At 41.6% G+C, this 20441-nt stretch overlaps 1 protein-coding gene across 6 annotated transcripts in view; it reads right to left on the bottom strand.

Moving 5' to 3' along the window:
- The window catches only part of KMT2A (lysine methyltransferase 2A), a 78520-nt gene that overhangs the window by 44805 nt on the left and 13274 nt on the right, over nt 1–20441 (bottom strand). For all 6 annotated transcript variants that reach the window (XM_047694059.1, XM_047694054.1, XM_047694053.1 and 3 more), the window contains 2 exons: nt 5605–5674; nt 331–2984 (listed from right to left, as the gene is read on the bottom strand). In XM_047694059.1, the coding sequence (XP_047550015.1) occupies nt 331–2984; nt 5605–5674 (2724 nt within the window). The remainder of the gene's footprint in view (nt 1–330; nt 2985–5604; nt 5675–20441) is intronic.

Here is a 20441-nt window from a genome sequence, read left to right as displayed (position 1 = left end):
GTCTCTTTCCAGGGTCGTCTACCCCCACGTGCTTGCCATCACATGCAGGTGCGTTCTCTCTCTTTAAAAAAAAAAAAGAAAGAAAGAAAGAAAGAAAAAGAAAAAGAAAAAGAAAAAGAAAAGAAAAAAAAAAAAAAAAAAAAAAAAAAGAATGTTCTCCCCTGTCAAAATCCTACCAGTCCTTGAAGGACCGCTGTAAATGCCACCACGTCCTCTGCCCTTCTCCTGATTCCTGGAAGTAGGTGTCACTGAAACACTTCGTCTAAAACTCACTCACAGAAGGGGCTCGATAAACTGCTGAGTTCTAACAGGCAAGATGGAAAAGAGTACCTGTGCTTTGGGCTGGTCGGTTTGTTTAAGACTCTTACTCTTCTCAATCTTGCAGAGCTGGGCTTTGGCCTTTTTTAGGAGGCTGGCAACCCTCTTGTCCGTCATAGGAAGCTTGTCTGCCTGAGCCAACATGGAGCCTATGGAGGAAGTGGAATGTTTAACAGTGCTAGATGAAGGAGTGGAAAGGCAGAGGGTTTTCTCCTTCTCCAGGGATGGGGCAGTTGGGCCGAGGTCCAAGTTGGTTTTTTCCAGATTTCCTCTCCCTTTCTTTATAAGTATTTTGGTTTTGACAGCTGTTGTATCCCCAAGAGTCACAGAAGCAATATCAGTCCCAGAATCAAGTGATGAAGACTTCTTCCGCCCTGTTGCTTTTTTGGCAGAAGATGAAGCGGCAACATCTTCACCAACAACCTTGTCTTTGGAAACCCTACCCACAGGATACAAAGCAGAACTACTCTGAATTTCTGATCCCTTTTTCCTTTTCTCTTTCCTTGACTCCCGCTTATTCTCTTTTTCTCTCTCCCGGTCTCTCTCTCTACTCTTGTCCTTCTCCACGCTCTTGTCAGCATCTCGATCTTTGGACAGCTCCTCGGGGGCCTTGTCTTTATTTCTCCCTCTCTCAGTCTGAGAGCCTGGGGTAAACCAAGGGAAGAGAGGAGTGGGGCTGCCGGATGAAAATGGCTCTGCCGGAGCACTAGCCTGTTTCCTTGGTCTCTGGCTTTTCTCTGCAGATTCCCCAGACTGAGTCAGGGAATGAGAAGGAAAAGTAAAAGTCGGGTTTAAGGCACTAGTGGCAAGAGGACTAACAGATATGCTTAACGAGGAAGAGACAGAAGACGGCGGGGTGAGCGGTGACAGCTCGGCAGTACTAAGCCTTCCACTTCGTGTCCTCATGGAGTGAGAAGGAGATCTTGGTTCAGATCGAATAGGGCTAAAGACTTTTCTTTTCCTTTTTCTGTTGGATACTCCTGAAGAAGATGTTCCAGCAGAAGTTCGATTACTAGGCAAGGTGACAGACTCAAAGATTCTAGAATGAGCCTCACTTGGAGTAAATCTGGGAGCTCTCAGAAGAGGGCTCCTTTTGTGCATATCGAACCTTGTTCCAGAGTGGAGTGGTGAGAACAATCGGGCTGAAGCAGCAGGACCGGATGGAGAAAAACCGGACGCGAAGCCGACATCCTCAGGAGTTAGTGGAGGGGGTCGGAAATTATCAAATATTGGTTTGCGAATAAGACCTTCTTTGGCATACTTTGCGGAGGAAAAGTACTGTGGCTCTGACCTAGAATGCTTTAAAGAAGTCCACCTAAACGTCGGTTCTCGCAAAATAGATTTGCGCTTCCCTTGCATGGGAGCAGCGGAAGCAGGCAAAAATGGTGATGCTAAGGGGATCGTTGGAGGCATGAGCCATGGTGTGTGGTCAGCGATGCTGGAGGCTGGCTGCAGCGGCGGGGGGGGCGTAAGCAGAGGTGGGGGCGGAGAGGACGAGGGCTGCTGCTGGGGGGCACTTTGCAGCGTCGACAGCTTCTTAGTCGTTCTAGATCCAAAACTTCTCTCGGACACGGAATACCTCCTGCTTCTCCTGTCAGTACTATCGTTCTCTGGGGACTGGGCAATAGGCAGTGGAGTATGAACTTCGGGGGTCTCGCTCCGCTCTTCAGGAAGTACCTGGATCTCCTCAGAGGCCTGAGAATCTGTGGAGGTATCAACGCTGGGGCTGCTAGATCGGGAGGAGTCTGAAGACATCTGAGAGGAGTGCTGAGAAGCTGCACTGGATTTTTCAGAAGATCCACAGGACGTGGCACTGAATCTACTGTTCGGTGTCGACTCTAGTCGGGCAATTTTAATCGGAGGATCATAATCCTCATCCTCTATAAACCGCCGGGGGGTTTTAATGATCCGTGAGGAGATGGCACTGACGACAGGCATGATGAACTGTCGGATGTTTTTGACCTGTGTCTTCACCTTTCTTCCCTGCAGCTGAGCTGCTTCTTTCTCAATTTTCTTCTGCGCCCCCTTTTTTGCCCTCTGCAAGAGCTGCTTAGCAATTGTGGCATCTGTCCTTTTAGAAGAAGGAATAATCCTAACCGGCTTAATCCTTCGAGGGCTTTGTCTGACGACTGTCTTATCTTCTTTTGTGAGTGGAGGTGTTCCTTCCTTGTCCTTCCGGACCTTCTGGGGCTTTTCCAGTTCAGAGTTAAGGAGGAGGCCTGAAGGGGTCTTTATCCTTTCTGTCGACGGAGGCCTTCCTCGCCGCCGGACAATCTGTACCCCCTTCCTTCCTATTTGAAGCTTCCCTGTCTTAAACTTAGACTTGAGAGGAGAGAGTTTACCTGCTCGTAATTTTTTAATCTTTGTGGCTTGCTGAAATGTAGCAGAAGGTGTCCGTTTAATCTTTTTCAAGCTATCTTCTTTGCTTCCCTTTGGTAGCTCTGAAATGTCCTTTCCATGTGTTATTTTGATTTTTACTCCAGGGAAGGTGGGGGGTCTTCCTCTCTTCTTTTCTATGCTTTTAGAATCTTTCTTCTTGATCTTATCTCCAGATTTGGTCTCTGATTTACTCAGAGGGGAAAACACAGACGGATCTGAGAGGATAGCTGAATTTCGGTCAGAGCCACTTCTAGGTCTCCCACGAGGCTTTCGAGGGCTAGTTTTAACTGTGTATAAAAATTAAACAGTGAAGAGCATACATTTAGCTTTGCAGTTCAGGTTGAGACTAAGCTGAATATATTTTAGCACAAGGCATTTTGTACTGACCTCTACCTGGGTCTAGTGAGTCAATAAAATATCTTAATTGGGCTTAGTTTCTTTTCACCAAAAACTTGCCTCAAAGAAACTAAGTTAAGTAACATTCCACCTAGAACATCTAACTTTTGGAACAGAACTAAGATAATGGTAACAGATTTTCAACCAAGTGATCGATACGCAAAACTGATTTTTCTACCATTTCAGGTGAGCGAGGGAGTTTTTTTTAATTAAAAGAAAAAAAATAGGTTTACTAAAAAAACCTATGCCACCTTTTCCATATCCTAGCCACCAAGATTAATATTTGAGAACATATTCATAGTAAGTCATCCCATCTTTTCAGTGCAATTTTGGCTTTCATAAATTCGAACAAGGAGCTCTTCAATCGGGAACATATCAACTTTTGTCAGGAAAGCACCTGGGCAGCTCAGCTTCCTACAGTTTCAGTCTGTTTTGTCAAAGTAAACTAAGGAAGATTTATTGAATAGAAAAATGTCCATTCGCAAGACATCAGAATAAGATCACTGAACTCAGTGGCATGTGAACTCCTCAGTGAAGGGACATGTAATTAATCTACTCATCTACTTACAAGTTCTTGAACTAGTTATAACGTCCCAGGTTACAAAAAAGATTTAACCCTAACTGATGTCAAGAGTGAATCAACAGTTTATTAAACCAGACTTCTGCTATTCTAAATAAAAGGACTTTGCCAATTTATAAAACAGCTCAATTTGCTACTTTATCAAGAGACTTGAGAAAACAAGGCTGTTCTCTAAAATTCTTCCTATAAACCTGGATTGTCTAGATGGATTAAGAGCTCCCTGGTCTATCACATCTTCTCTTAGCTCACGACTTTCCAACCTCTGATATGACTCAACGTTCTTCTGAGACTAAAACCTCCCCTAACAGGAATCAAAAGAGATTTATGCCAGTATGTGAACATTTTGGACAATGGAACCAACTTTCCTAACAGAACAGAGATCAACAAAGGTCTTACTCCTTAGCTTCCTAAATGTGTTTTTCTCACCAATTAACTTGAAACTTCCTTTAATACATTAAGGATTCATAAATCCACTCTCAATATATGCTAATTACAACTAAGTAATAGACAGCAGGAAAACTAAGTTTCATTTCTTCATTAGTGAAGCATACCCAGAGAGTTTAAAAAACAAAAAAAAACGAGACAACAAGACAACATTCAAGGTAGATAACCATTCAAGGAAGAGTTGTGAATCACCCCTACCCAGAAGTAGATCATAAGATTCCTGATCATCATGCTATACTTGAACCTAGCCACTCATAGGACTTTAGGAAAACCTCTTTTATCCAATTTTTAAAAGAATTTTTTGGTGGATAAGGAGAAAAACCAGAACGGAAAAGAGTCCAGTTCTGTTAATCTACAACATATTCAGGGAACTCACAAGTCTGTTATGAGTAACCAAATCACATATTTTCCCTTCCTTATTCTGTCATCTAGAAATGAAGGGTCAGACCAGATGATCTCTAAAATCATGTTCCAATATGAAGTTTTCAGATTCATCACATCTTCAAGAGAATGTAGCTACTGTCTAAGTGGCACAGACACTGGGGTACTACTGGCTAGCTCCTCCCAAGTAGGATGGCAACATTCCCGCCACATGGGAAAAAAGATACTGTCAACTTAGTGTTTGAATTAGATTACTATACAAACAGGATGACTCTTAAGAGAACACCAAATGCTAACGGACATCAAGAACTAAGTCGCTATCAAAGAACAGAACCACTAACGACATCATACTTAACTAGACTGCCCATCCAAAGCAAAGCAAAGCAAACCAAACCACAGGAGATGTCAGAAAGGCAGCACTGATGGGGAATGTCTTTTTCCTCAGAAGATCCCTCTCCTAAGCAGACTAGAATTCTGCAAGCCATGGCGTGTTATTCCACTGGGGGCTCTCTCTCCGGAAACTTCTCCAAGTCTAGAATTTCAAGACATTCTAGATATTTTCTTGGCACGAACAATGACAAATATTGCTTAAAAATGGAAATACCCCCATATCATTTTTATTTTCTTTATTTTAATACAGCCTTTCAAGGATCAGATAAAATAGTTTCGTACAGTGCCAATGTTTTGTTTTTAGTTCTTTGACAACAGCAGACCAAATTTCATCTGTAAAAAACAACAGTCAGATTATTCCCAAAGTTGTATATACTACTGTATCATTCGAAATCTATGAATCTGAGGATGCTCTGAGTGGGTTACCTTCCATTCCAACTACCAGGTCTTTCAGTCATTCCACGGAAATTGACCACACCCCCATGTCCCAGCTAGCTCCCAAAGAGAAGCATTATAAAGAATAAAGCATTAGTGGCCTGACAAAGAGCCCCGTAAAGAGGTCTAGTTCATAAGCCATCTCCTACTTAGTGCGAGAGAAAAAGAAGGAGGCAACCCCGCCCCCCAAGTATTTAAGATCATCCTTTATATGCAAAGAAAGCAAGGGGAAGCCATGTCTCTTAACAAACAAAAGGCACCATGCACTTGACTGGCCATACCTGAAGGAGACCTTGTGGGACTTCGAACTCGGACTTCTTCATCTGAGCCAAAACCTAAGAACTGCTCATCCTACAACAAAGGAAAATTATTTTAAAATCAGAAACAAAAACACAAGTGTGAACATATCCCAAAGAAATGCCCAGAGGAGACACAAATGAATTTGGAAAATTAGACTCTATATATTAAACGCTATCATTTATATGGATAATATAAAACAAATAACATTGAAATAAATGATCCAGTCATACAGCTTCATTACAGACAAATAGGAGCTGTGTAGTAATTGAACAATGCATTGAAATGTCATCTTTGGTGCATAGTACACAGGGGACAGTCCTAAATTTCAAACTATAGATACAGCCCAAAACAATTAAAGAACGGCTTTAATTCAAGTAAGCAAATCAGTACAATGAAAGAAATATACAGCCCCAATAAAACAAACAAATCTTTTCAACAAGTAGATAAGTTTACACACACATAAGGAATAACATAAACTATATCGTAATCTCTTGTCTACTAAATATTAATAGAGACTGAAATTGCCATAATTGTCAGTTCCTTAACTCAGGAATTGACATTTAGATGTGATTTCTATACATTTGAGATCCAAAGATTCTCAACATGCATTTTATGGCATCATTTTAAAATGCCCTGTGATAAGAGACTTAATGGTGGGCAGCAGCATTTGTGAAAGGGATGATGAATGACCGCACACAGGATGAAATAATACATTCAAGAAAACCTTAGGGAAGCATCTTATTCTCTGTTATACTTGGAAAAGCCAAAAGGCAAAAACTTCCCCTTACCTCTAGCTTTTAACTTGCCCTTTCAAAAAATCCTTAAGGATTTAACTTATTTTGACAAGTTCTCAGGTGGTCTATTTAAACAAACTAACAGAAATTCACTGATTCAGAAACGAAGCTCTTTCCAGAAAGAGATGAGAGAGACAGAATTTCAGATTCCTGAAACAAAATCCACATACAACAAGAATAAAATAAGGACTGAAAGACAGATTTCCTTGAACCTCCAATTTGTACAGATAAGCCAAGCCCCAAAGTACGTTCCAACAATTAAAGCCCCCAAGTTTTCCTCTCAAGAGCAACAACCACATGCATCTGGACAACATGTGTGGATTTTCTGAAAAGTTGTTTCCCTGGTTAGTGTCAAGCTACAGTCAGGTGCTAATCTGTTCAACCACTTATTAATGAGGAATATATGAAAAAATACACACAACCTTTTAGACAAATTAGCAGATTCAGCCCTTAAATTTAAATGCTTTGAGGAGCAAAATGTTTGAGTCTAAGACTTTGCAAACTATGCAACTGAGAGACAGTTCTTAGAATCTAAGGTTTTTATTCTGAGGTTCTAAACATTATTAAAGCATTTAACTATTTAAGAAAAACCTGAAATTATCCTCCTCAAAGAGATTTGTCTGAAAAGCACTATAATTCCAAGAATGCATAAAACCTAAATTTAAAGAATACAAGACTAGGGTACTTTTTACAATCTCTTCTCTCATCATTAAATTAAATTTAAATTCTTACTATGAATATTATTTATGAATAAGAATAAACCTACCTCTTCATCTTAAAACAAGTTAGGACAACCTCATCATGTGGGGCTTAACCCCAAATATATTTCTGGAATGATTTCAGGGTTTACAATCGCAAACTGCAACATTACAAAAAGAGAAGCCCAAACTCACAAGACCCAATTAATCCAAAAACCTGTCACAATAATGGGAATTCCATACTGTTAATTTTTTTCTTTTAAGTAAGCTCTATGCCCAACATGGGACTTGAACTCATGAACCCCAGATAAAGAGATACATGCTCCAGGTGCTCCCATAGTGTTAATTTTTTTAAATATACTTTTGGGCAGGAAAAAAGGACATTTCAAATAGTAATCTTACAATGTACTTTGAGAAAAAAAGCAGGCAAAGAAAATAGCCCCGTGGTAAGTTGCCTCAAATGATGGGGGGAAAAAAAATCAAAACCAAAAAAAATGACAATAACCTTAGAATTTTAGAGGGGCGCAGTTCACCACTCGCATGTCAGCACGTGACAGGACTAAGGAGCACCCAGGACTCACGGAGGACTGAGTTCCAGCACTCGCAGGCTATATATTAGACAAGTCACTTATTATTTTTATGTCTCAATGTCTTCGTTTATTGAAGTGTTGTAAGGAGTAAATGAAATAATTTATGTAAATTATGTAATTATGTAAAATTACTCAGAAAAGTATAAGACAACACCCATCCTGTAGTTTATATTTGATGTGGTTTTAGAAACTGACTCTGGAGGGGCCAAATGACTTGCCCAAGATCATACAGTTAGTTACAAAGACTTCCTACCAAAATAGTTACAATTTAAAACTATAAATATTTGAAGGAATCAAATAACTCATCTCCAGTACAAAATCTGCTACTTTCAGGTCCTGTGAAAGTTAACATGATGCCCATTTTCAGATCCTTGAAGTTTGATTTAATTCATCCTTTTCCTCCATTATCCTCATGGAACGACATGCTAATCTAGACACTTCACAAAGACCTCTGGAGGCTTCCCAACACTTTACTGAGGGACGAACTACACTACTACATGCTGAATTTTATGCTCCCAGTGCTGCAGGGAGAGAGTTCTAGCAACTCTACACATAATAACTGACAGGTGAAGTATCCAACAGGCGAGGTAAAGAATGATTATTAATCCTTAAAAGAAATGGAAGAAGGGGCACCTGGGTGGCTCGGTGGGTTAAGCCTCTGCCTTCAACTCAGGTCATGATCTCAGGGTCCTGGGATCAAGCCCCTCATAGGGCTCTCTGCTCAGCAGGGAGCCTGCTTCCTCCTCTCTCTCTGCCTGCCTCTCTGCCTACTTGTGATCTGTCTGTCAAATAAATAAATAAAATCTTAAAAAAAAAAAAAAGAAAGAAAGAAATGGAAGAGATCCACACTGCTATGCTCACCATCAGCCACCTTGGTGAGTCACTTTTCTCCATTTCAATCTTTCACAAAATATAACTATACAATCCTAATTGCCATGCGCTCCAAAACAGAGTACTACTGAGCTGTCAAGCGGTAATTGAACTAACTGCCAAGGTTTAAATTTCACAAGTACTTTCCAACATGACAGAAAGCGTTAACTCTTTCCTTATGATCTCGAAGTTGCAATAAGAAAAGAGTGAGCAGTCAAAAAAGACTCTACTTCCCCCAAGAACTTTTTCACTTGAAATATAGGTTGACTTCTTCAAACTTGCTTAAAAAAATAACTACCCATTGTTTAAGTAATCCAGACAGTTAAGCCAAAAACAAAAGCCTGCATTATTATGGTAAAGAGCTCTAGCCTTCTGACTCTGAACTTCCAATTCCAAGTAAGAGCTGAGAGAAAGGAAGAAAGGAAAGAAAGGAAAGGAAAGGAAAGGAAGGAAGGAAGGAAGGAGAGATAGAAATCCTAAGAGAAGCCTAGTCTAGAAAGTGCTGGGAAAGAGCTACTGCAAGAGGGTGCTTGTTCAGTGGAAGTCCTTCCTGCCTCCCTCTCATCTCGCTCCCATCACCCCCTTTCACACGTGGGGTTCCTGGAAGATGTCACAAACAAGGTAACAGTGCTGACCTCCCAAGGATTTAGACTTGCCTAAAAATCAAAAGGCTAAGGCAACATGTCTACCAAAAAAAGCCAACAAAGGGAGCTGCAATTAAATCCACATTTGGCACTACAGCACCATCAGCCTGGACAGCCCTGAAGAGAGAAAGGACAGGAGACACCCTACACATGATCAAGGATTCCTGGGAACTGGGCCCAAACAGCCGCTCATCACACATACTTTTTCTTTCAGTATGGCTTTCCCTGATGAGCACCGCATTCCAAGACAGAGTACAGGGAAGAGCCATCAAACCAGTGCCTTCTCAACAGTGATGTCCTTGGAGTCCAGGTTGCCAAGATTTTAACATTTTCTTTCCTCCAAACATAGAAAAATATCCTTGCCAAGTTGAGTACTATAAAATACTGTTATGTCATATTTAGCTTCCAGTGATCAAAAATGCAATGAACCTATCTATGTCACTTCCTAAATCAAATCTAACTGTAAAAATAATAAATGTGTAGAATGTCTGTCGTTATGACCCATACCCCTAACTCCAGGGTAACCAATTATTTGAGAACTTCTGCCATACCTTTACCAGATACACCTCTACTAAATTCTACTCTACTTATAATACCCTTAACATTTGAGGATTTTTATTTTAATGGAAGAATTTAATTCTTTAGTGTCTGGTTCCATTTGTAAATGATGGGGCAACAGGAATATTTCTTTTTGCACAAGAGAACCTATGTGAACCCCAAATAAGTATTAGATTAATAATGTTTACATACAAAATATAAAGAAAATATTTGAGAAAAATACATGAAATTCCGTGTTTCAAGGATTTATGGACTACCAAGCCAACTTTTCAAACAAAGCACTATTTCTTTTATTTGTTCATTCATTCAAAAACCACTTATATGCTTGCCATTTATATGCTATCTGCTCCAGATGCAAAGATAAGACATGATTCCTGCTCCTAAGAAGTACCTGAAGGCAGACAGGCAGGTACACAGTTTCATTCTTCCTTTCAAAAAGTAATGCCAGTGAAGGATGAAATACTATGTAACTTGTATTCTGGAATAAAAAATTGGCTTACATCTTGGAACAGTTCATTCTTCCTCTTATATTAGCATTCGGTAGAGAAACATTCAACAAATTTCAAAATCCTTCCAAAGGACGGCAATGTGTATCTCCATCCCTCAGTACTGCAACTAGGCGCCACTCCAGCGTTAGCAATCAGAGTTTAGGTAATTGAGACCTAAACCATCTGCACTGATTAGATGTGACACAGTTCCTAGTAACACCAGTGATCTGATTAACTTTCAACTGATAGACCTCAACGCCTTTTCTTCCCTACCCCCAACTAAAATACATAGACTTTTAGTTCCTCCCTTAAATTCTTCCCAGTTTACCAGTCAGACCAATAATCACTCACCTGGCGTTCTTCACCTCCCGGGATAAGGTGGAGGTTCCAAAGCTAATTTGAAAACTTCTCTATTAAATAAACAATTTCAGCCACTTCCATCCTCAGGTGCAAAAGGTCCAAGATAAAAGTCTGCTCACATTCTTTCTTTTCTAGCAAGAGACTCCTCCGCACTTTGGAGCACTGAATTAAGCGTTAGGTTTCTCAGACATGCCCCTTAGCAACCGTATCTTTGCATATTCGGTCTCCAAAATGTTTAGTCTGAAGAGTTTGAATAATCAAATTTCTTCAACTGCAAAGGTTTACAGGTGAATCAACTGGAGATTAACATCAACAATCACAGACAGTATCAAAATCACCCCAATACTCTAATTGTTTGAAATTCGTTGAAATTTGAAGCTTCTGAGTTTTGGTATCATCATATATGGCTTCATCATATGAGGAGGCCGTGGGAGAACTAAGATCATGAAGAACCAAAGAAGATGAAGAAACACGGCAGACGCATACTGCCTACCTCGGTTCTAGTTACAAAGGAGTAACACGACTCCCTGGGGAGCTTAGGCCAGGTAGCTATCACTTCTGCTGGCACATTTCCCTTTGTGTTTCCTGCTTCAAGCTCTAAAACACCAAGGTCTTGATGTTGCATTTTAAAGACATGTACACATAATTACTAGCACTTAATTAGCACAAGGGATTTTTTTTAATGTGTTTACATGTTTATTTCCTTCTCTAGAGTGTTCACTAGATAGGGACATTGCACTTATTTTTGTATTCCCAGTATCTGGCACAAACTTGGCACTCAATAAATGTTTGTAAAATGAAAATAAAAGAAACACAATTGTTTATAAAACATTAAGTAGCTACTGTGGTAACAGCACTATAGCAGAAAATACTGGTGGATGCCAAAGAATTAGACAAAATGATTCTTCTTTTTAAGAATGCTGTGGGAGGGGCACCTGGGTGGCTCAGTGGGTTAAGCCTCTACCTTCTGCTCAGGTCATGATCCCAGAGTCCTGGGATCAAGCCCCACATCAGGCTCTCTGCACAGCGGGGAGCCTGCTCCCCCCCCATCTCTGCCTCCCTCTCTGCCTACTTGTGATCTCTGCCGAATAAATAAATAAGAATCTTAAAAAAAAAAAAAAAAAGAATGCTCTGGGAGAATGTACTCAGGCTAGCAGGACAGACTAAACCAATTCACTCACTGATTCATTCATTCATTCATTCATTCAAATACATGAGTCCATTTCTGGGTTAAGGGATGAGGACAGCTCATCTAAACATAAAAGACAGCTGCTTCCTTCAAGGACCTGCTAGCCTGTTATGAAGAGATGATGAGGAATCCTGGGTGGTTCAGTCAATTAAGCGTTTGCCTTCAGCTCAGGTCATGATCCCAGGGTCCTGGGATCAAGCCCCTAATTGGGATCCCTGCTCCTTGGGGAATCTGCTTCTTCCTCTTTCTCTCAAATAAATAAATAATCTTTCTTTAAAAATAGATGATTAAATTAATGAATACCAGTGTGTTGCCTGCTGTGCTGGAGGAATACATGCGCTAATGGAATGAATACGGCGGCAGCTCAGCAGAAACACAAACCCAACCAAGGAGAAAGGGTCAGGAAAGCCATTAGAGAAAACACAAAAACTTAATTTAACTTTTGAAGGATGAGAAATCAGGGTTAGAGAGAGATGCAGTACACAGAGAGAAGAGTCAAACAAAGGTACAGAGGGACAAGAGCACATGGCCTGGAGTGAAACAACAAACAGTGTAGAATGGCTGAGGCCCTACCTAATGTGGGAAAGGGGCGCAGGACGCTAAAGCGGGATAAAAAAGACAAAGGCAGGTCATGAAAGGTGTTAAATGCCTTCATGAGTTGGAAGCTGATCTTCAGGGATGTGTGGGCCTCATTTTGAAGGCTCTACAGCTCGTCAGCAATGTTTTCAGACGGGCAGAGAAGCATGATGGATTCGTATTTTCCAGAGATCACTCTGACAGCAGTGGGTAAGTAGAGATCACCTTTACAACCGCAGGCAGGAAGGCAGTTGTAAAATGACAGCAGTAGCACTGGGGATTGAGGGAAAAGGGCAGATTCCACAGACAAGAGGCAAATGGACAACATTCTGATATGCAGGGTTAAGGGAATGGAAAGAATCAATAAAAACTCGCAGGTTGATTGGCCTAGGTTGGTTAGGTTTGTGGTGATATTTCCCAAGATTGGGAATACAAGAAAGAAGAAAGGTTTATAGAAGTGGGAAAGGAATTCACTTCAGATATTTGAATTTGAAATGTCTGTCCAAATTTTAAGGTAGGTTAATGATCTGGAGAGAACACATCTCGTTCCATGAAAAAATACACACACACACACACACACACACACACACACACGAATACTAAAACTGTACATATAAATGCAATCACCGGGCGCCTGGGTGGCTCAGTGGGTTGAGCCGCTGCCTTAGGCTCAGGTCATGATCTCGGAGTCCTGGGATCGAGTCCCGCATCGGGCTCTCTGCTCGGCGGGGAGCCTGCTTCCTCCTGTCTCTCTGCCTGCCTCTCTGCCTGTTTGTGATCTCTCTCTGTCAAATAAATAAATAAAATCTTTAAAAAAAAAAAAAAAAAAATGCAATCACCCAAGGTGAGAATAATGAGAGAAAAGGAGGGTCCATGGCAGATGCCTATACCTCCACCCAACAACATAAAGTTGAAAGCCAAGGATGGAGATGGAGATGGAATGGCCAAGAGAAAGGTCATGTGTGGTAGGCACATGTAGTCAAGAGAAGAATATATAACAAGGGATGGTCAAGTTGGGTAAGGGCAGGAGAGCAAAACTGGGAGGTCACCCCTAACCTTAGCACAGCCAACTTTAATGTAGTGTTAGAAGCAGGAAGAGCCAAACTGCAGTGGGCAGAGATGGGATTAGAAAGTGACAAAATGGGGGGCACCTGGGTGGCTGTCAGTTGAACCTCTGGACTCTTGGTTGAGGCTCAGGACATAATCTCAGGGTCCTGATCTCAGAGTCCTGAGATCAAGCCTAGAATCAGACTGTGCTCAGCAGCGGGGTTTGCTCGAGATTCTTTCCCTCCCCCTCTGCCCACTCCCCCTCTCCTGCCCCCACCCACTCACACACCCACGCACACACTCTCTCTCTAAAATAAATAAATAAATAAAATCTTTTTAAAAAGTGACAAAATGGAAATGAGTATAGCCTAGTCTTTTGAAAAAACTCAGTTATGTGGGAAACAAAAGATAGGGCACAAGGTAGGGAAAGACCAGCTTGGGAGGATTATTTCTTTTTTTTTTTTTAAAGATCTTATTTATTTATTTGACAGAGAGAGATCACAAGTAGACAGAGAGGCAGGCAGAGAGAGAGAGAGAGAGAGAGAGAGAGGGAAGCAGGCTCCCTGCTGAGCAGAGAGCCCGATGCGGGACTCGATCCCAGGACCCTGAGATCATGACCTGAGCCGAAGGCAGCGGCTTAACCCACTGAGCCACCCAGGCGCCCCATCTTTTTTTTTTTTTTTAAGATTTTATTTATTTTGACAGACAGAGATCACAAGTAGGCAGAGAAGCAGAGAGAGAGAGAGAGAGTAGGAAGCAGGCTCCCCGCTGAGCCGAGAGCCCCACGAGGGGCTCGATCCGAGGACCCTGGAATCATGACCTGAGCCGAAGGCAGAGGCTTTAACCCACTGAGCCACCCAGGCGCCCCAGGGGAGGATTATTTCTTGAGTAGAATATCTTTATATGCCCAAGGGGAACACAGCAGCAGGAAAGAGACCGAAAATCCTCAAAAGCAAAGCGATCATAAATGGAAAAAGCACTGGGAGGAGGCATCAGCACTGGGAGGGAATGAATACAAAGCACAATGGAGGGAAATTCTCTTCTTTTAGGAAAGGGGTTAAGCAAGGATTTAGTTGCAAAAAAGTTCACCGGCAGGAGCAAGCTGAGAAATTTCTCTGAAAGTACAGGCAAAAGTTTGTTTATACTGGCTCTGTGCTTGGTAGGGGGTGGGGGTGGGGTCTGCTTGAATATTCCCTCCCTCTGCCCCTCCCCCCACTCACACAAGCACTCGCTCTCAAATAAATCAATCTTTTTAAAAAAAAGGAAATAAATGGAAGGGCACCACAATGGGGAGAAAGAAAAATCAGATGCAAGGATTAGTAAAAACTGATCTGGTTGGAAAAGGCTAGCCACAACAGGGTCAAGATAAGAGACAAATGAAGTATCAGAACCTTGTTAATTCTAGGATGGTACAGTCAAAGCTGATACAATAATCAGCAGAGAGCTACCACTAGTTCTCAATTGTAGAAAAAGGCACAACTCTAGAGTTTACACTGGAAAAGGTGTACACACACACACGGAATTAAAGTAGGAAAGAGACTGAATAAAGGGAGACCAGATAGAGGTCTACAGCCAGTTTGAATGGGACTGGCATTCGTTCACTCAGCAAGTATTTACTGAGAACTGCTAGGCACTGTTTTAGACTCTCTAAAGATACACTGACAAAACTCCTGACCCATGAGGCTATACTTTAGTGGAGACAGAAAATAAACATATAACAAATAAAGAGACCAAGGCAATAGGATCAATGGGAGTTAGCTGTGGGGGTTATTTCCTATGGTCAGGAAAGGCTTCTTTTTTTTTTTTTTTTTTTTTTTTAAAGATTTTATTTATCTGACAGAGAGAAATCACAAGTAGGCAGAGAGGCAGGCAGAGAGAGGAGGAAGCAGGCTCCCTGCTGAGCAGAGAGCCCGATGCGGGGCTCCATCCCAGGACTCTGAGATCATGACCTGAGCCGAAGGCAGCGGCTTAACCCACTGAGCCACCCAGGCGCCCCAGGAAAGGCTTCTTTAAAGTGATGGTTCACCAAGGACTGGCAAACTATGGGTCACTGGCTCGATCTGGTCTGCCAACTGTTTTTGTTCAGTTTTTAAATGGTTGAAAAACAAATGAACAAAGAATACTATTTCGTATACATGAAAATTATATGGAACTCAAATTTCAGTGTACATAAATAAAGTTTTATTGGAACACTCCATGCTCATCCGTGTCTATACTGTCTACGGCTATTTCTGTGCTCTGACAACAGCAGAAGGGAGTGCTACAACAGAGACCATCTGGTCCTTCACAGAAAAAACTTGCTGAACCCTGGCTTAGCCCTAAATGATGAGGAAAAGACAGACATGGAAAGACCTAGGTGGAGCAGTATTCTTGCTTGATAGAAAGCGCAAAGCCCCAGGGACAGCCATAAGCCTGGGATGCACAGCAGACAAACAGGCCCGCCTGGCTCTGTAGCAGGAGTGAGAATGCCAAGAGATGGAGCCAGAGAAGCAGACATGCCCAGCAGCCAAAGCCTGGATGGCCACAGGAAGGAATGTGGATTTATTCTGGCAGTGGGGGGATGGAGGGTAAGGGGAGAGCCACTGGCAGATTTAAAGAGAGGAATAATAAGATTCGACTTGTTTGCACTTGGAGCACATGGCTGCTGTGTGAAGAACAAACTTTAGCGAGACCCGAACATAAGCAAGGAGACCATGGAATAGTCCAGCCAAAAGACTGTAATGGAAAAGTCAGGGGTTTGGGTGGTAGAAATGAGAAGTTGGATTTAAGGTATTTTGGCTGTAACGCAGAAAGAATTTGCTGGTGGGTTATTTAGGATATGAATAAAAGAGAGAAATCAAAGGTACTCTTAAATTTTAGGCCTGAGCAATTGCATAAATGGCGGAGTCATTCCCAAACACAGAGAAAGGAGAAAATCAAGACTTCTTGGCTATGGTTTAAGTTTAAGACACCCATTAGCTATCCAACTGTTACAACGCATACCTGTTTTCTTGCCTGGGAATAGTGGCTACCTCAGAGAGGGATCAAAATTAGGTAAAATAATCAATGTAAGGTACTAATATTGCCTGGCCCCTAATATTGGTACACTCAACAAATGCTAACCACTATTATCATTACCCAAATGGAAATGCCAATTGGGCATTTGGTTAACAACCCTGGGACTTGAAGAAGTAGTCAGAGTTAGAGACAAAGACTTAGTAGTCCCTGGGCATGCAGACGAGGCCTGGGTGAGAACACCTAGGAAGAGGGTGTAGACAGAGAAGGTAGCCAAAGGCAGCCTCCTAGACGACCCCAACATTCAGGAAAGTGAAGCAGAGGAAAGCCATAGAGAATACTAAAAATTAATGACCAATGACTTAAGAAAAGAGCAGGGGAACGCAGTGTTACAGAATCCAAGAAAAGAATATTTCAAGAAGGGAGTGGTCAGCCAATTCAATGCTGCCCAGAGGTTTAACAGGATGAGGACCAAGAACTATCCATTCAATCTGTTCAAGACTGAGCTCTTTGAGGACTCTGATAGGAGCTATTCCAGTAGAACCAAGGGGAGAAAGCCCAATTGTGGTGGCTGAGGACGAGAAAGAGGTGAGGGAGTGGAGACAGGACGCGAGAGAGACAGAGGGAGAGAGAGGGAGAGGGAGAGAGATGAGGGAGTGGAGACAGCAATGACACCCAGCACTTTCAAGTTTTGCTGTGAGAAGGAACCGAGAGCTGGGTAGTCGCCGGAGGAGGACATGAGGTTAAGGCTTCTTTCTCTTTTTTCTTTTTCTTTTTTTTTTTTTTAAAGATTTTATTTATTTATTTGAGAGAGAGACAGTGAGAGAGAGCATGAGCGAGGAGAAGGTCAGAGAGAGAAGCGGACTCCCCGCGGAGCCGGGAGCCCGATGCGGGACTCGATCCCAGGACTCCAGGATCATGACCTGAGCCGAAGGCAGTCGTCCAACCAACTGAGCCACCCAGGCGTCCCTCTTTTTTCTTTTTTTAAGAAGGATTATATTAAGATACTTAAGTGCACTTGGGGGCTCTGTCAGTAGAGCATGGGATTCTGGATCTCGGGGTTGTAAGTTCGAGCTCCATGTTGGGCATGGAGTTTACTTAAAATTAATTAATTAAAATATTTAAAATTAAAAAAAAAAAGATAGTCAGTTTTATATGTTGATAAGACCAATCCAGATGTGAGAGAAACACCATGGATGCATGAGAGGTGATAATTGCAGGAACAACCCTGAAAATACGAGGGATGGAATCCAGAGTACAGAAAGTGAGTGGTACTTCTTTGATCGTAGAAGGTGGCAGAGGAGGTGGTAGTACTTATGTTCCCTTTTAACAGGAAGGGGAAAACTATTAAACACCCTGAGAATATTTAAAATATCTCAATCCATATATTATACTTGGTATAGTTGACTCAAGAATCAATCAGTAAATGAAAAACACCTACTTGAACTGCTCCCAAGGACAATTCTGTTAATATTAGTTGTGAGAGCTTCAACCTTCAAACCACCAACTTCCAAAGTATCTTGCAAAGTATTATAATTTTAGTACTTATGTTCATGCTGTATTTTAAGCAGAGCTCAGGACAAAGAAGTTACGTAGTAAGTTCCATAAGAGAAGGGACTTGTTCAATGCTAGTGCCCCAGCACCTGATCATCTCTCTGGTACATAAAAGATGTTTTTTGAAAAATGAATTAGAGGGACCTCTTGGAAGGTTAAGCATCTGACTCTCCGTCTTGGCTCAGATCACGAGTTCGACTCAGTGAGGAGTCTACTTCAGATTTTCCCTCTCTCTCTCCCCCTCTCTCTCTGCTTCTCCACTCCCTCACATGCGTGCGCGCGCTCTCTCTCTCTCTTTCCCTTTTTGTAAAATAAATAAATGAATAAAAAATCGAATTAGATTTTCCAATCTCTCTCCATTTCTCACATGTACAGTGATCCATTTACGAATGCCGCTTAGGGGGAAGGTGAACCTCCTTGCAAGTACTTTTTATCATTTCTAATAAAAGAAAATAGAGTGACGTCTCTAACTCATTTCCAAAAAGTAGAATACAACAATGATGCTGTAGATTCTATAAGAAGGGAGAAGGATAATATACTCAAGCATGGTCAAATACACAGACATTAAGAGACAAACTTCCTAAGCCAAGATGGTTTCTGAAAGCAACTGATCAAGAAATGTATGCAGTTACTGAACTAACATCATAGTCTTTGTCAACTGATTGTCAGGGGTATGGCCAAGGACAAATTTTCTCTGGTTACTGCTGCATTAAAGAGTACAGTGGTTATTTGAATATATAACAGCTAGGAAGAGAGTCAAACAGTTTAGGGGCCCCTGAATGGCTCAGATGGTTAAGCAGCTGCCTTCGGCTCAGGGTCATGGTCCCAAGGTCCTGGGATCAAGCCCTGTATTGGGCCCCCCTGTTCAGCGGGGAACCTGCTTCTCCCTCTCTCCCTCTGCCTTCCCACTGCTCGTTCCCCACCCCTCAAGCTGTCTCAAATAAAATCTTGAAAAAAATAAAATAAAATAAACTATTTTAAATATATGATCTCTGCCTGATATTGAGAAATGTTAATGCAAAAAAAGTCACCTAGGATTAAAGAGTACAAAGCCAATAACATACTCTTCTTCAATAATAATAGCTGATAAAATTTTCACCCACACAAGAATGAAATTCAGTTTTCAAATATTTAATTCAATTCTACCTAGCAAATGCCACCTGAGAAACAGAAATATCCACTTTGTCATTAGAGAAAGAAGCAGTACCCTCCAACCTCATTCCATGTCAACAAGAGCAAGAAGCAAAGATACTCAAAACAGTCAAGCAAATGAGACAGGTGAACCCCCACCCATCCCGCTTCAGAAAGAAGTAGTCATAAAGTAGCTCACTGGTGAAAGAAAAGAAAAGGAAAGGAAAGGAAAGGAAAGGAAAGGAAAGGAAAGGAAAGGAAAGGAAAGGAAAGGAAAATGAAAGGAAAAGAAAAGAAAAGAAAAGGAAAGGAAAAAAGAGAAAAGAAAAATGACAGCAAATAAACAAACACATTCAGACAGTAAGGTATACAGATTCTTGGCAATGTCCCAAATTATTTCACAGGATCTTAAAGAGCCAACCCAAAACAAATCAAGAGAGATGTATTTCCAGACTCCTAGGTTTCAAGTCTGAAGCAGAAGAAATAAGCCTGATATACTGCAGAAATCAAGTTACTCCTCATTCACAGGGTTCATTTTTTGTTTAACAGCAAAGTACCACAACATGGCCAGATCCATCTAACAGGCTGGAAAAATTAAGCCAACAAACACCAACACTGTTTTCAGAGATGGTCCTTTTTATTACGAGAAGTGTGCGTTCCCCAGATGCCAACTTTAAGTAGTTAATTTCATTTTGAGTTATATGCCCATTCGATTACAAGCTTCTACTACAAAATTTCAACTTTCTTCTTCCAGCTTGTTGGTCATATCTTGATACAAAAGGTTGGGTGCATCCTTCCTTCTGGGAGGACAGATGCGCTGCTGAATGACCAAGAGCAACTCCATAACACGAGGTTTTCACAACGTCCTTCTTTCTGAAGGTAAATAGGGTTATCGTTCCGTAAAGTCGGTTTTCTGAAGGAGCAACGTGAAGTTACATGATGAACGTGAAAATTTTCCTTGGCAAAACAAAGCTTCCAAGTCGGCCAACATCATTTTGACCTAGTATTTTTTAGGAATTAATGTTCAATGTAAGAGTTGGGAAGTTTGGGGCGCCTGGGTGGCTCAGTGGGTTAGGCCTCTGCCTTCAGGTCATGATCTTGGGGTCCTGGGATCGAGCCCCGCGTCGGGCTCTCTGCTCAGCGGGGAGCCTGCTTCCCCCTCTCTCTCTGCCTACTTGTGATCTCTGTCAAATAAATAAATAAAATCTTAAAAAAAAAAAAAAAAGAGTTGGGAAGTTTTGTGTTCTTAGTATCTTGAAAAACCAACTCACTCTCCTCTGACTCCCACATCATATTTGAAGTTTGCCATCACATTCTGAGAAGAC

Source organism: Lutra lutra, chromosome 10 (genome assembly GCF_902655055.1).
Source record: "Lutra lutra chromosome 10, mLutLut1.2, whole genome shotgun sequence".
Lineage (NCBI taxonomy): Eukaryota > Metazoa > Chordata > Mammalia > Carnivora > Mustelidae > Lutra > Lutra lutra.
The sequence above is the reverse complement of the archived record's forward strand: the minus strand, read 5'-3'. Positions and strand labels throughout refer to the sequence as shown.